The 16,892-nt window shown below is 40.6% G+C and overlaps 1 protein-coding gene across 1 annotated transcript in view; it reads left to right on the forward strand.

Moving 5' to 3' along the window:
- Nucleotides 1-16,327, forward strand: part of tpcn2 (two pore segment channel 2) — a 36,350-nt gene extending 20,023 nt beyond the window's left edge. Inside the window, exons 10-25 of the mRNA XM_033631562.2 lie at nucleotides 2,183-2,247; nucleotides 5,644-5,735; nucleotides 5,959-6,040; nucleotides 6,332-6,421; nucleotides 6,537-6,656; nucleotides 6,763-6,822; nucleotides 7,329-7,457; nucleotides 8,433-8,482; nucleotides 9,237-9,336; nucleotides 9,648-9,719; nucleotides 10,502-10,575; nucleotides 12,452-12,557; nucleotides 12,811-12,893; nucleotides 12,992-13,073; nucleotides 13,192-13,283; nucleotides 13,385-16,327. Coding sequence (XP_033487453.1) covers nucleotides 2,183-2,247; nucleotides 5,644-5,735; nucleotides 5,959-6,040; nucleotides 6,332-6,421; nucleotides 6,537-6,656; nucleotides 6,763-6,822; nucleotides 7,329-7,457; nucleotides 8,433-8,482; nucleotides 9,237-9,336; nucleotides 9,648-9,719; nucleotides 10,502-10,575; nucleotides 12,452-12,557; nucleotides 12,811-12,893; nucleotides 12,992-13,073; nucleotides 13,192-13,283; nucleotides 13,385-13,463 — 1,376 coding nt within the window. The 3' untranslated portion in view covers nucleotides 13,464-16,327. The remainder of the gene's footprint in view (nucleotides 1-2,182; nucleotides 2,248-5,643; nucleotides 5,736-5,958; nucleotides 6,041-6,331; nucleotides 6,422-6,536; nucleotides 6,657-6,762; nucleotides 6,823-7,328; nucleotides 7,458-8,432; nucleotides 8,483-9,236; nucleotides 9,337-9,647; nucleotides 9,720-10,501; nucleotides 10,576-12,451; nucleotides 12,558-12,810; nucleotides 12,894-12,991; nucleotides 13,074-13,191; nucleotides 13,284-13,384) is intronic.
- Nucleotides 16,328-16,892: the final 565 nt, after the last annotated feature.

The raw sequence follows: 16,892 nt of genomic DNA on the forward strand, positions 1-16,892 counted from the left end.
TAATACACATATCTCAAAGAAGGCTCGGCTCAGTCACAAAGAGGCACATTAAAGGTATGCCTGGGGGTTTATATTCAGCACTGTTATTATGCACAAACCGACATCTGAGGCCTGTACTACGAAGCAGGATTTGAACTTAGCGAGGTAACTTCAGAGTTAACTCTGAGTTTTCAGTACTACGAACCTGGTTCTTTTTTTAGCGGGATAAATCACAGTGGTAACTTATGCTAAACAGCTAAGCTGATCACAGCCTGTCAACACCCCGACCTCTGACCAATCAGATCCCTGAAGAAAAAAGTGTCCATGGACAAAAGTCCAGGGTCTCAGTTACAAAAGAGCAGCCTGTATATTGTTATAGGTCAGTAGAGTCATTTCACTGTTCCTGGTCTCTGTTTCCACTGGTTTTAAAACGGAGCTTCCAACAAACACGAAGCTAGTTTACACACTAAACACATGATTTTAGCAGGATTTTAATTTCTGCAAAGTTTGTTTCAGTCCGCAAGACTGCAGCTCAGAATAACATAAGACTGTTGCACATTGTTAATTGGCTCTCGTTATTATAAATGCCACATTTCAGTCAGATAATCCTCATCATTCATTAACTAGGCTACTTTTCCACCCTTTACTTCAGCAGCAAAAACAGTCTGGTGTTACTTTAAAGTGGCATATTAACCATAATCTAACTAAATAGCAAAAATTACTTTGTACTAATGTCACATATAGCCTGGAAATACCTACACGTCATTTACTGTATCTCACATAAGTGAGATGCTGCCACCACTATACTTGACTGTAAGCAAGGGACAGTTGTCTTGGTGCTCTTTCAGCATGTGTGGCACCTTGGTGAAGAGCACCAAGACAGCTGTCCCTTGTCTACAGTCAAGTATAGTGGTGGCAGCATCATGGTTTGGGGCTGCATGAGTGCTGCCGGCTCTGGGGAGCTCGGTTCATTTAGGGAAACATGAATTCCAAGCAGAGCATGATCGCCCCTCTTCAGAAACTGGGCTGCAATGCAGTTTTCCAACATGATAATGACCCAAAACACACCTAGTAGATGACAACTGCCTTGCTGAGGAAGCTGAAGGTGAAGGTGATGGACTGGCCGAGTATGTATCCAGCCCTAAACTCACCTGTGCACCTGTGGGGCATCCTCAAGCTGAAGGTGGAGGAGCACAAGGTGTCTTTGCATCCATCTGCTCCATGATGTCATCATGGAGGAGTGGGAGAGGATTCCTGAAGCAACCTGTGAGCTCTGGTGAACTCCATGCCCAAAAGGGTTAAGGCAGTGCTAGATAATAATGGTTGGCACACAAAATATTGACACTTTAGGCACAATTTGGACATGTTCACTGTGGGGTGTACTCACCTATGTTGCCAGCTGTTTAGATGTTGATGGCTGTGTTTTGAGTCATTTTCAGAGGAAGGTAAATCTATGCTACTATACAAGCTGTACACTGACTACTTTAAGTTATATCAAAGTGTCATTTCTATAGTGTTGTCCCATGAAAAGATATAATAAAATACTTACAAAGATGGGAGGGGTGTACTCACTTAGGTGAGATACTGTAAGATTCGGCTGACTTTTAGAATAGCATTCTCAATACTTCTACATTTCCATCATAAGATTACAGAGTATCGTTTACATTCCACAACTGACATTTTACTGTGTCTTTTACAGTCCTATATACATTCAGTACCATTTAATTACATGTCATATGATGCAGTGTACTTTACTCATGGCTCTGATGATGTTGCTCATAATTAACACCCCCGCCTCTATCACATGAATACGCTCATGACTGGATAGGAAAACCCAGAGCTGACTGAACTAGTTGATAACCAGCTATGTAGTACGGGTTATCCAGATGCCCAGTGTGACAGGTTAGTCAAGCCAGATAATGAAACGATATCCTGGTTAAGTTGAACTGGCTTCGTAGTACAGGCCTCAGGTCACATGGGAGAGTGGTTTTAGATAAGCTACGTCAACCAAAATTTGAATGTTTGGATTTTTAAAAACGTAAAAAAATACCATGTGAAGCTACAGAATAAAAAAATCTCAGCAAAAACACAAACCATAATGGAGCAGAGCTTTAAGATGTCTTGAAGTGATTGTAGATAATTGTGTTGATGTTCAAGCCAAAGAATTGTGTGCTAAGGTAGTTAATGTTTTCCTTCCTGGCAGGAACCTACTGTCTGATGAACTTACTGACAGCCATCATCTATAACCAGTTCAGAGGATATTTGCTGGTGAGTCACACACACACTTTGACATCATGCCACTGAGGAGCATTTCATCACACCGGAAGTTATCCAGCAGTTACAGCTCCACACATTCACACAGGAAGCCACCCTCTGTTTTGGTTCTGTGTGGCAGTCATGTGAAGCTGTGATGAGAGAGGGAATTTTAGTTTTTGCTACACAAATCATGAATGCTGTTACTGTATTATTTCCAACTGGAATAGCAGGTGTGGCAATGAGAAAATTCAAGTCTTGGCAATGAAAAGCAGTCTGACTGTCAGTTCATACACCACAGCATACGCCCAACATTGACTCATGATTTTGGTATTAACATAGTTTCAGAAAAATATTGGCCTGCTGCCACATATTGAGCCTCAGCATTGATTCAATTCAAGTTTATTTATAAAGCCCAATATCGCAAATCACAATTTGTCTCACGGGGCTTTACAGCATACGACACCCCTCTGTCCTTATGACCCTCGCAGCGGATAAGGAAAAACGTCACAAAAAAAAACCTCAACAGGAGTAAATGGCAGAAGCCTCAGGAAGAGCAACTGAGGAGGGATCCCTCTTCCAGGACGGACAGATGTGCAATAGATGTACAGAACAGATCAACATGATAAATTAACAGTAATCCGTATGACACAATGAGACATAATCAGAGACAGAGACAGAGAGGCAGAGCAGACAGTAATGACAACCGCTACAATAATTTAATTTTAGCAATGATATTATAATAATAGTACTTTGGTAATATGATAACCATAATCAACCATAATCATATGTGTATATAATAATAGTCGAAGTATGACTAATAATTACAGCAGTAGTAGGAGGCATCAGGCAGGACCACGGCAGCAGCACAACCATGACCCATGATCCAAGCCGCGAGTCAAGGGAACCTGTGAGACAGTGAAGCACACAGACTTCATGCTGCTGCTTTCACTTATTCAAAGTGAACTCCCGTGTTTTGTTTTGCAGTTGGAGAATTCACAAGAGACGTGTTTAAAAAAGAGTATTAGAATCACATATATGATTCTATCCAAACTGCTGGATCCTTTAAATCTCACGTTGCAGCTAACAAACTTCCCCATTTAGAAGAGGGTTAACAGTGATACGAGTCAGAGGACAGAACAAGAATAAATAAATCTTTACTAAGATAACAAACAAAATCAGGGCCGTAAATACAGACAGTGCAGGCAGTGCAGTTGCACTGGGGCCCATGGGGTGGAGGGACCACCTGGAAACACATGCATGTTCAAAGAACTCACATTAAATCAAAAATGGTGCAATTTTCTATATATGCCCTCAGATACACGAACCCATCCCCATCATGGTTTTCTGTTTTTGTAAAATAGTATCAGTCTGTAACAAAATGATATGCTTATACTACATAATCTATTAAAAAATAGAATTTAACTATAAAAGAAACTGTTTAGTTAAACCAATACTTTTCTTTTATAGGTTTTGTCATATGCAAATATGTTATGATGATTGCTGGGATATATATATTATGATGTCCAATATTAAGTCTCTGTTTAATCATGTAATGAGACAATGTGGTTTACAGCAGCTAGTTTAGGTGCAAAATCTCTCAAGACTGACAAGCTGAGCACATCTGCAAGCGGATACAACATAAAAGCGCCAGTAAGACACACTGTGGGTAAAATATATATATCCATATGCCTAAAAGTCTGTGTGTGTGCTTCATAAGTAGTAACTGGTGCCCATCGTAACTAACTTACGCCATTGAACAAAACTGAATGTTTAATTTAGGCCATCTTTCAGCTAAAGCTCTGTTACATCTATGCTATCTATACTAACTACAGCAAGTTTTTCAAATCAAACAAATGGCTTCTCTAAGGGGTATAAAATGCTTTTAAAATGTTTATCAAAAATGTAAAGTAAGTACATGGCCCTGTGCATGTGTGTACATGTAAACAATGCCCTTTAAGAGCCAGGTCGCCTGGTTGCTGAGTTGTGACTGCCATCTGCTGGTATATAAGAGAAGTGTGACTGGGTTATAACATTCTGCCAAGGTATATCCTCAAATAGTCATATCAGTGTAGTATTAATAAAAAAAGAAAAACACTACAACTGCTTGTCAGGACTTGTTATAGAGCGTTAGAGACAAATAAACTGCATTATCCACACAGTAATAATGAAAAATGCTCAAAGAAAACATTTTAACACTGTAGAAAATATGCATATTTGCTTTCATTGTTAAAATGAGAAAAGATCAGTTTATATTCATTTCATATTGAGATTAACCCTCATTTATGAAGAGTCAATTTCTACACCATAGCAGGTGTATCAATCTCATCAGTGTTTATGGAGCTGGGGTTTTGCATTCCTGAACAAGTTAAAGAGGTCAAAACTCCAGCAACCCTTGTAGTATAGGGTCATCATGACCCTGATGTAGGCAGACTGAAACGTGTTCGTCTTACAATGCAGTTGTCCTTTAAACTACAAGTGTTGCTTCAGTTTGACCTCTTTAGACTTCTTGCTCCTCTGCATGCACCTTGGAAGGCGGTGAAGTTGTACCTGAAGACCTGACCCTGTTTCTACAGTATGTAGAAGTTAAACAACAGGAATACACACGCTCTGATACGAACTAATGGTGCTTCTCAAAGTCAAGGATACTTCCCTGGTAGGACAGGTCCTTCAAAGTCAGGTCCTACAGAAGCTAGGCAACACTTCCTCTAGCATTCAGGGGACACACATTTGAACATGCTGGCAGTTACCCAGGTGTCCATCATCGAAGAGGCCACGCCTTCCATTCCAGCAGATCTTGTGGTTACTCCATGCTGGCTACGGATACATGCATGCATTTTTTAAATATTCTTTGAAGGAAGGACTCTGTCCTCAGTAGAATTCAAAGGATCCTTCACACCGGAGCGAACCTTCGGCAGGATTCAATGACGTGGCTTCATTGAAATTCAGCTGTTTAAGGATCTTTTCTTTACATTGAGAAGCACTGTAAAATGTTTATCAGTTAGCTTTAGAGGTGCTATGCTAAGCTAAGCTAGGCTAACAATCATGTCCTGACTGTAGCTCAGTGCCTCACTCACAGACGCGTGATTGATTTTATCTTCTCCTCTCACTCTCAGAAAGGAACCAATAAGCAGATCTGTTATGAACTAAACAAAATTTCAAAAATAAAATGAAAACTATTTAGACAGTCGTAAGAAAATAGTTTTATATTAAAGCACTCCATGTGGCCGTAACTGACTCTCTCAGGGTTAAGGGACAGTGTGTATGATAAATATTACATTTAGTGATGTCATCATGGATGCTATGAAACTCCTATCAGCGCTAAACAATAAAGACACACACACAGATCTGCACATGATGGACATGAAACTCTACAGTCAGTCAATCTCTCCTGTTCATGTTTTGGTCCAGATGTCTGTCCAGACGTCCATCATCAGGAGACGACTGGGGGTCCGAGCTGCTTTCCAAGTCCTCACCTGCCAGGGATCCCAAGAGGCCGCTGAGTAAGAGACACATATTTTAGTTCAAAAAGTTGTGGAGTTTGCTGCTTCCAGAGGAGCAGGAGCGTGGCACAGTTTCCTGTGGCTGTAACGACGGCTCAGAATATTATTCCATGATTGTTTTCATTGCTTTTGTGTTGTTAGTGGCACACCTCTGGCCCCTGTTTTTTTCTGTCAGCTACTGCATTAACAAACTTGCAACTGTTTGTGTTGTTTTCTGTCTCAGGGAGCATGTGCGCGTAGAGGTGGTGCTGAAGGTGATGTCCAGGGTCCAGATGAAGAGCTACTACAGAGAGGCCATCACTATGGTCAGAGCTGACAACACACCACTCTCTCTGCACACACACACACATTTACACAACCACCCAAAGGGCCTCTGTCACCAAAATATGGTGTTTATTCCAGGTGCAAGGGGATGCTAAAGTATATATGTTTTCTTATTTTATAAAATTCAGAGCAACATTTTTTAGATAGAAATCCATGATTAGCATAAAACAGCTTTACATGTTACCATAGATGAAGCATTGGAGGCTGCATGAGAGGATGCATCCTCCTCTTCTTCACCTTGACTGTTTTCCTTTCCTCCATGTGGACCTCAGGAGGCACAGCAGTATGTAGACGTCGGCCACATGGATCGAGAGCAGTTCAAGAAGATATTTGATGAACTGGATAAAGATCGTATTAAAGAGGTAGAGCTGTGCCCACGACCTCTGCTGCTTCAAAGATTAATTCAACATGACTTCACTTTGATCATCTGTTTTACGTCTCTGTCTGTGTGTGTGTCTGTGTGTGTGTTCCTCTCAGCACCCTCCCTCGCCCCAGTACAACTCTCCAGTCCTGCAGAAACTCCAAATGGTCTTCAGCCACTACTATCTCACTATACTCGGCAACGTGGTGGCACTGGCCAACGTCATATGCATTTGTGTAGGTTGTGCAAACACAGACGCACACGTGAACATCAGTCACACACCCTCACGCGCTGACAAAGCTGTCTGCCATATGTAATATTACCTTTTTGTGTGTGTTTCAGACCGTCCTGGTGTTGAATTCTGAAAAGTCCACAGCAGAGAGAGACAACTTCGTCATAGAGGTGAACACAGTGATGTTAATTGTCCACAGAGGATGATTCTTTATCTTTTAGGTGACCCCCCGACCTTTAATCTAGCACCTCCATCAGGTCAAAATGACAGCTTATCCAACACTTTGGTCCATGACACAGTGTCTCAAAAATGTGTGCCTCAAATTGACTGTGAATATTGAATCCTGATCATTTTGGTGACCCATCAAGCACAATATTTTTTACCACCCAAAAAATCGAAATCTATTGAACTGAATGCCATGAAGTTTCCCTAAACTTGCTTATTTTTACGCCACTTTGTTGGACATAATACCAAAAATAGGGAGTTTTTCGTTTAATGGTTTCTTTTCTTGCTCCCTGTTAAGACAAGCATGTCTTTAAACATAGCAACATCATCAGCAGGTCTTTGTTTTCTAATTGTTTTTGGGGGGTAAAACGAACATTGCAGCCTTGTTGAAACTGAAAATATCTTGCATCATAAATGAACTGACTTCACTCTTCCACTGTCCAACCTACAGATCATCAACCTGTGCTTCATCCTATATTACCTGTTTGAGATGTGTGTGAAGATCTTTGCCTTCGGCCCCAAGGGGTACCTGTCGTACAGGAACAATATCTTTGACGGTTTCCTCACCATCCTGCTGCTGGTAAGCACCTTCCACCTTTAACACATCTGCAGGTTATTAAAATGTGAAAAGATTACACCAACAAAAAGATTTAAAAGATTGCAAAGGTATGATGTCTGGGAGTGTTTTGTCTGTGTTGATCCGTTGTGGTGCCAAAGTTTGGACAGGATTTAGAGGCTTCTTTAGTATAAAGAAAAAGTTAAAATGCAGCTTGACCAAACTGCAGCAGCAGTTTAGAAGTGTGTGACAACTCCTCATTATGTCAATGTGTTCATCCAGATTATTAAAGGAATAGTTCAACATTTTAGGGGAAAGCTAGCTTGGCTGTTGCAGCTCCAACTATGTTTACTGTGAGAAATAATTAGAAATTGTATTCATGGTTTATTACGGCTCTGTTTTTCTGAATATTTTTTTTTCAGAATATTTTAATTGCTTATTTAGATTACAATATGTATGATGAGAATACTGATACACTGCAGCCCCTTGGATAGTTTAGCACTCTTGGTTTTCTTTAGACCAGCTGTGTGGCTCATCTAAATCTCACCTGTGTTTTTCTCACACCTGCTTTAACATGCAAATCTCAACAAAACAAACTGCATGACCTGTCTCACTGGCGACATGTGTCCTCCTGTTATTTGCGTAATCCTAATTCATATGCAAATACAGTGAAGAGGGAGACTCAGCAAACACTCAGTCTGAACTGTTTGTCTGTTGGTCAACATACCTGGTGGACACAAACACCACCCCACATAATAACCATGTTGCTTTGTAACTGCTGCTTGTGTAAATAAGAAAAAACTGTCACCATAGCAACTTAAAAAGGTGATGGTTTGTCAATGTTGTGTTCACAGCTTGTTTCTGCTGCCCCCAAGTGGCCAATATGATCAGTTATTGCAGGTTTATTGGATTAAAACGTCTCATGAGCATTTGATTTTTTTAACATATTTACTACTTTTGATATTCACTGCTGATCTTGCGTGTTTTTTTCTCTATCAGGTCCTACAGATCACCATATATGTCACCTATAGACTTCCTTATTCTCAATGGTAGGTTTGTCTGTTCTTCCAGTCATTAAAAATGTTTGTGTGTTCAACATGAGTTTGTGCCTCTCCTGAAGTCATTGTTATTATATTTTACAATGATGATTCACATTTAAGTCCCAGGAATATATTAAAATAAACTGTTTCAGGTGTAACCTTTATTTAAGGAGGTTCAATAACATGGTCCAACTGAGTATTCACCTTTGAGAATGGACCCCTGACCAAGACAGTGTATGTACCAAGAGAAATCAACCTGGTGCCTTTTCCTCTAAATTTTGCTGAACTTCAGTAGCAGTGGCTGCCTGGAGTCTCTCTAACAAGCCGAGCTGTGGATTCCAAATCCAAAAAAGGAAAAGTCTTGGAGGAAAAAAGAGGATTTAATAGTGTGTGGCCAGATTCATTTGCTTTCACCACCATCGCTGCAAAATTTAAGTACTAAATAATTATACATATCCAATTGCAGAGCAGCCACCTGTAGTAAATTATATTAATAAATGCTCACTTTTTTTTGGCTCTTTTAATAGTAAAGATTGCCGACCCCTGATCTAAGTCATGACTCAGTCTCAACCCCTGAAGTCTTGTCTTATTTCGGTCTCAATACACTCTGGTCTTGGTCCTGGGTTGGTCTCGTTTTAGGTGGTCTTTACTACAACACTGTCTACAAAAGACTCTTCAGGAATTTTAGACATGGCTTCTTCTAAATCAGTAAACTGTGGTAACTGACCTGCTAAATGTCTCGCATCCGTGTGTGTCACAACAGGGACCCAGCCTTGCATGGTGTAATGTCTCTGTGGGAGATGGTTCGTTTGATCAACATGCTGATTGTCTTCCGCTTCCTGCGCATCATCCCAGATATCAAGGTACACCGCAGACAAATAAAAACAGTCCCAGAACAAGTATAGTAGCATTCACACAGCAACTGGGGGCTTTCTGAGCAGCTGAGCACAATATGGAAATGACAGTATACCGCATACCAAGCCAAGATACGTAACTTAAATAAAAGCAAAAGGATACACGTGTATAGCTGTGATAAACAGTACACAGGATTTCATTATTGTATCCTCTCTCGCAGCACACATTTTTATTTACACACACAAATACCTTGTCACAAGTACACTGCTGTGTCTTCGTGTCCCTTTTTTCTTTTCATATGTTTCATCTTGTTTTCCAGCTCATGGCGTTGGTCGCAAGTACACTGTTGGACCTGGTGAAAAACCTCAGAGCCTTTGCAGGGATACTAATGGTGAGTCAGCATATCTCAGTCAGCCAGCTGATCTACACTGCTATAAAAAATATGGTAGAAAATGGTCAACGGAGTCCTGTCACATATATATTTTCAAATTATTAATGTGTGAAATTAAGCTCAAAAAGAAAAAAAATCCCAAATAAAAAAGTATTCCCATTTTTTAATGTATTTTAAAGTGCCTCTGCCTACTAGTGTTGAGTGCAAACCTTTTATTTTGTATTTTGGTCGTGCTCATGTCTTTAGATAGGTTAAATGGGTCCATGTCATTGGTTCGACAGCCCATTGGTTCGACATCCCATTAGTCCGACTGTCCACGGTGCTGAACGGCTCGCGGCAGGCGTATGGTGCGCCGCGACCGGCTTGAGGCGGAGCAGGCTCACGGCTTATGTGTTTGTCACTTTCTTTTTCATTTTAACCCACACCATGATCTTTTCCTGACCCTAACCAAGTGGGTTTTGTGCCTAAACCTAACCAGACCTTAACCACAGGGCATCATGATGATTTCGGAACGGACTTCAGAACAATGAGTTTAATATGGTCGGAACAATGGGATGTCAAACCAATGGGCTTTCGGACCAATGGGTAGTTCCCGGTTAAATGATGGCATGAGATCATTGTGTCTGACTCATAAAACTATTTCCAAACTCTTGATACTGTTGACAACACATATTGTGTTGTCCTCCTGCTTAGCTGACAGCAACGTGTTGAATAGTTCACATGTAAAGGGATTCAGCCCAACACAGGGACTGGTTAAAGTCTTCTTTGTGCTCTCTGTGCAGGTGGTGTACTATGTGTTTGCTGTGTTTGGGATCTGGCTGTTCGAGGGAGCCATTAAACCTCCTCCAGAGATCAGGTAGGAAGTCATCTGTGACTAATAGAGACATGATAGAAACGTTTGTCCTTATGTACTTAAGGACTGCACTGAGGTTTAACTCAGGTAAAATGGAAGGAAAGAAACACTGCTGAGGTGCACAATGTAGGAGGAGGGAGGGAAAATGAATACAAATATGTGCTGCGCCTGATTAATCATGACACACTGACACTTCAGTAGAAGACGTTGAGAGAAGTAGGTGTGAAACCTGAATCACTGCTTTATCAGATGCACAGAGACAAAAAGAGAAACTGTGACAGTAAAAATGATTTAGTCCCAGCTGCTGAGAAGATTGCAGCAAGCGTTATAGCAGCTGTGACTTTTGATGGCTCACTGCAGTTCCAGTACAAATATGAACTACAAATCCCACAGTTACTTTGCATAAGACATTCAGTCACTGACACATCCAATATTCAGTTCAGGAAAGTATTTTTTTCCCTCTATTGCTCAAACATGTGTGACATGTTCCACATCAGCGCAGCATCATGTCTTATTCAACGGCACTTTATGCAAATCTGGTTAACTCCAGCTGCGTTCATTGACATCTGTCATCTGAGTAATCTCATTGAATTAAAGAATATGTGATCAAGCGGTCATCTATGGTTGTGAAAAGTGAAGCTAATCAGCAAATAGTTTTTTGGGCACCAGGAAACAGAGATCTGTGTGGGTACATGAGACCCTAAAATAGAGGCTGGATCATGGGGAGTACCACCAGTTGGTCCAGGAGCTTCTCCTCCATGATGGACGTTTACAGGCATATTTTAGGATGACTCGGGGGCAGTTTGACAACCTGCTGTCTATTGTCAGGCCTAGCATAACAAAAATGAATAAGTACAGGGAGTCCATTGGTCCTGCCGAGCGACTGAACACCACCAGTTTCTCCTCCATTGTTTACCAACTGTAAACTTGTTGTCGTGACCACCACAGGAGGCCCGCCTCTCAAATAATCCCATTGGACAATATGAAAAAAAAAACAGAGATAATGTGGTACACTTTCCTGCCCGGAGTTGATATTTTTTCAGCTCGAGGAATTCAGAGCACTCCGGCAAAAATGCCAGGTGCCTAGAGTGCAGAAATGTGAGGCACATAGCAACGGAAAAACAGCGAGCAAAAAGCTTCATTCTCATTAAAAACAATTACAAAAAGCCACCTCAAGCTGCTAAAGCTTTTCTGTGTGAACTGGGCCTTAAACCTGCATTCTATCTAATGGCCAGCAGGGGGCGACTCCACTGGTTGTAAAAAGAAGTCAGATTGTGTAGAAGTGTATGAGCAAATGACCCTCACATGATTTATCACCTTAGTAAACATTTTCCTAATGACTGTGTGGTCTCAGTTGTAGTTTCAAGTCTTCTTCAATACAGCATGATGTTCATTTTGTAAACTATGGTTCCATTAAGAGTGAATTAGATGTGGCTGCCTTGTGATTGAGAAGTCGTTACCATGGCGGCGTCCTTAGGTTCTCAGTCAGAGCCACCTCTTGTGCCTCCATAGCTCCACTCTCTCGTCCAAATATGGTCACTTCTGTCTCCAAAATCCAACATGCCAACATGCCAAACTCTAGGCTTCAAATCTAGTCCACAAACCAACTGGTGATGTTGCGGTGGCTACTTCTGTTGACTGAACAAGCTGCTCTGTTGTTGGGTTGGGTTATCCAGTCAGGAGGAAGAGTGCTGTTCGTTACAGACCCGAAAAATGAGGCTATATTTGTAACTTAAGTTACAGTATGGATATGAGTGTTACAAACATTATGCTGACAACTAAAGATGTTAAGATTACCAGCTTGTTTTCAATGGGTTCCCTTATTTAATGAGTCATTCCTAACTGTGTGTGTGTGTGTGTGTGTGTGTGTGTGTCCCAGTGTGCTCACCAATACCTCCATGGAGAACGTCACCTCTAACTACAGTGTGGAGTGTGGCACCTACGAGCAGCTGGAATACTGGCCCAATAATTTTGATGACTTTGCTGTGAGTAACATGAACAGACACACCTTCATGTGTTTGGCTTTAGTTAATTGTGTTTCTGTTTCTCTCCCTGTAAGCAAAGTCTCTCACTTATAATACACAGCGAAAGGATAAAATCTGAGATTGATATACATGTATTTTATTTATCAGTTTGACATTTGATGATGATGAGTTACTGCTGTCAAGCGCTGGGATGTTCTTAGAATAAAAGTGCAGGAGAGTAAATAAAGAGTACCTTTCCCTCCCTCTCTGTCAGGCGGCCATCATTTTGCTGTATGATGTCATGGTCGTCAACAACTGGCAGGCCTTCTTGGATGCATACAGCAGATACACAACTGAGTAAGACAAAATACTTTTGACATGCACAGCAGCTAATGCTGGTGATGATGATGATGATGATGATGATGATGATGATGAACTTGTTTTATTTTTCCCAGGTGGTCAAAGATCTACTTTGTGTGTTGGTGGCTCACCTCCTCCGTCATGTGGGTCAACTTGTTTGTGGCGCTCATCTTAGAGGTCAGTCACACATGTTCATTCATAATACGGCATAAAACACACTTCCAGTCAACAGTAGAATGTAGAGCAAGTCTTTTCCTTTAATATAAACTGCATATTACTCCTTGTTTCCAAACAGAACTTTATCTATAAGTGGGACCGCAGTCACAGCTGCTCTGTTACAGACGTGGAGAGAATCAGATATGAAACCTCTGTTCAGCTTATGTTCAGGTACGTCGACACTGATGTTTTCTTGTCTGTCATATAACTAAATAAATGTAGCTCTCAGGTCAGAGGTGACTCTTGGTCTGATTGTTCCTCTTTCCCTGCAGAGAGCAGATCCAGGAGCCAACTGAAGAGGAATTACTATGTCAGCTACACCAACACCCACACTTACACTTACACTGGTGACACACACACAGAGCACCAGCACCCACATGCGGCAGAGAGACTGCTATTAAATGAGTCGATCGTGTGGTAGAAGCACTGAGAGGTCAATATCACTGCATTCTACTACTAGTGTATTTTAATTTTAGATTATTGTAATTTGTAATGAATACTACTGAAACCAGTAGGAAGCACATGTTTTTATGTGTCATGTTATTCATGAACCACTGCGAGCTGCAGTTTAAGTTGTACACAGACGTCATGTTACTGAGTTGAACATGAGTGGGCGGAGCTAAAGAACCACAAGGTGTGTGCCAAATCTATACTGAAATATGAAACAGTATCTGTAAGTGTCTTTGCAATAAGTGCACAAGAAATGGCTTAAACTGTGACGACAAGAAGCTCATGCAATTTTTGATTTGGAAACTGCACATTGAGAAATCAAATCCGAATTTCCAAATGTTACTGCTTTATTTTGAGTTTGACCAGAGTGACATAAAACCTGAACTGACTATGAAGTGTTGGGAGAATGTTGGGCCAGGCTGGGGCCACATGCGATTTTAGGAGTATTAAATATATGTTATCCACCACTGTTACACACCACTACCGTAGGTTTGGTGCTCCAAAACACAAAAATTCAGTGTTAATGTACATTTTTTTTATCATTGTCCATGAATAATCATATGCAACAGTTAGGGGGGTCCAGGTTTAATATTATGTGGGCAGTGTTCCCTCTTTAAAACTGCCATTGAGAGCTTCCAGAGCAGTCTTTTGCACTTTCTGGTTAAACCACTAAAATTCAGGAGGTTTTATTCTTTGAAATGTTTGATTTCACCCAACCATAAAGATCCAAGTATATTGTCTCATCACACTCTGGTATATGGGTCAGCGAAGAATGTATGTATGTGTATGCACCGCTGCTGTAAAATGAGAATAACCTTTATGGTGGTTGTTTACAAAGAATTCACAGATTTTATCTTTGACTGGATGCAGTCGTTACATAAAAAACAATGTGGAAACTCAAAAGTTAAGCAGCTTCACCAGCTTTTTGCTTTTTTAAAAATCAGATCTTGCTCCCACTTCAGCCCCTTTCACACAGGGATCATACAACTTTTGTGGAACATGCTTCAGATGCCTCTTGTTACATGTGACGGACCATCCTTAATGGGTTTGTGTCTTTTCTCCTCTGCGCTGCAGGAGAACAGCAGTAAGTCACACAATAATAACATCACAGCATTTCATTTGTTGTTTTTGTCACTGACAGGCTCAGATTGGTATTATAAGTGTCTGACAACATTATGGAAATGATCCCTACAGAGACAGACCTTCTTGTTAAACCAGAAACACCCCTGAAATCGACATCACCAAAGCCACCAGACTCCATTTAAATAAACAGTAATTTTATCATTATAAAACATACGTCATTCAAAGTTGACAGAAACAAAATAAAATTCCGAAAAACTGTCTTTGTCAATCTTTCGGCTGTTCCAACAATCACCAGCTCTGGTTTGGTTGATATAAACCTTTAATCCACCAAGTTAGATGTGAAAATGTGCTGCTCTATGCACGCTAAAATTACTCTTTCTTTAAATGGAGTCTGGTGGGTTTGGCGATTGCGACTTCGGGGCTGTTTCTGGTTTAACAAAAAGGATCTTACTCCTTAACAAAAAGGTTTATCTCTGTAGGGATTCTTTCTATAATATTGTCACACACTTAGAGGAACAATCTGAACATGTCAGTACAAAAACAAGCACCTTTAGTGGATGTACATTGACGCTGCACACACGAGAGACTACATTGCAGCCTGTTTCGCCGCTGCCAGCTGCAGCAGTCTCTCAATACTGGACCTATTTTGAAAAAATGGGCACGGGTACAGGTTGAAAAGTACCAAAGCTGACCTTTGATGGGGAAAAATGAAACAAAATTGATCATAGAAAACAAGTGTCGCACACTCTGGCCACCACATTTCAGTATAATATACATTTTTTAATTCACTGTATACAAAATGGTTAAAATACTAAAGAATTAAGTGTATTACTTATAAATAGATACCAAAAGTTAAGGCATCAGCTCTAAATGAACATCATGAACAAGAGATCCTTCTCCATGGATGGACAGACACTCAGTGAATTACAGAGCTGACACAAATTTATAGATAGATGGTGAACAGTTTGATTAGCTTGACTGTATTAATCATTCTGGGCCAATAAACAGTTTTAAAGTTAGTTAGCTGCAGGTGGACAATACAGAAATACAGAGCACAAATGTTTGCAGCCAATGCAGTGGCAGCATCTTGCACTTCAAATGATGCTTTTCAGTAGTGTTTTAGTGATTGGCTGTGTGGCTCTGTGTCTGAGGTTCACGCCTGCTTCACTGAGCCCTGCTGGTCAGTTTCATCACTGACATATGACACGCATATCTGTTGGCCCTTATGTAACATGTAACAGTGGCCAAACCACATTAGATAAGTACAGATGGTATTTAATGAACAGCTGCTTTGATCACCTGTTGCAGATGTTTGTCTCGCAACTTTTGCTGGCGTGGTTACAATGTGTGGAACGCTGTAATCTGAGGGACTTTCTGCGGAGGACGTTAGAAAAACATTAGGCATGAACGAGGAAGCACACACACCTTTAACTGGAAAGCATTCCTGCACTCAGGAGGAGGAGGAGCGTCTTTGTCTTTTTCCATCTCTTTTTAGAGAGTCTCCGCACATTACTGCACAAAAGCCCAGTCCTGATTAAATGCCTTTTTTTATAGAGGTTCTTTGGATGTATAAAACCGGGTTGTTGGCTACCTCAAATTATGTGTCCATTCCTCAGTTACCCTGTAAATTATTCATATTACTTTGATCTGTAAGGGTCCTCACATTAAAAGAATCAAACGAGTTTTTCATAGAAATTATTTCAAGTTATGAGTATTGTTTTAACAAAACATTAAAAATACTGGTGTTGTGTTGGTGTGCCAGATGACGTAATCTTCAAGTGACGTAACTCTCAATTTGATGTGCTGTCTGTTGGAGCAAGTAATGTTCATACTGGCTTAAATGAACAATTTAATTGTGTTTCCTATCTTTGCTAAGCAACAGTTTTTTGTGAGACATCAAAGGCCTGTCCCAAATATAGGCCTGTTGATTTCTGTGATTTAAGCAAATAGTAGCCCAGGCTATTAATTGAAGTTTTATGGTACATGTGCAAGTTTTTTCTCATCCATGTAAGTGCAGAATTTCACAAGTGGTTCACAAGGATTGAGCTGCGCCTTCAAAAAAACTGTCTTTTGTTTGTCTTCGCTTCTGGTGTGGCAGTCAGGGAGAGAGAACAGACAGTAAAAAATGTGCAGAAGTGCATATAGTGCAAAGTCCAACATGGACCGAAACGTTAGCACTAGATGTACTATTGCACATTTCTCACTTCCTGAACAGCCAGTAGATGTAAATAGAGACATTTGAAAATT

This window comes from Epinephelus lanceolatus, chromosome 2 (genome assembly GCF_041903045.1).
Source record: "Epinephelus lanceolatus isolate andai-2023 chromosome 2, ASM4190304v1, whole genome shotgun sequence".
Taxonomy (NCBI): Eukaryota; Metazoa; Chordata; class Actinopteri; order Perciformes; family Serranidae; genus Epinephelus; species Epinephelus lanceolatus.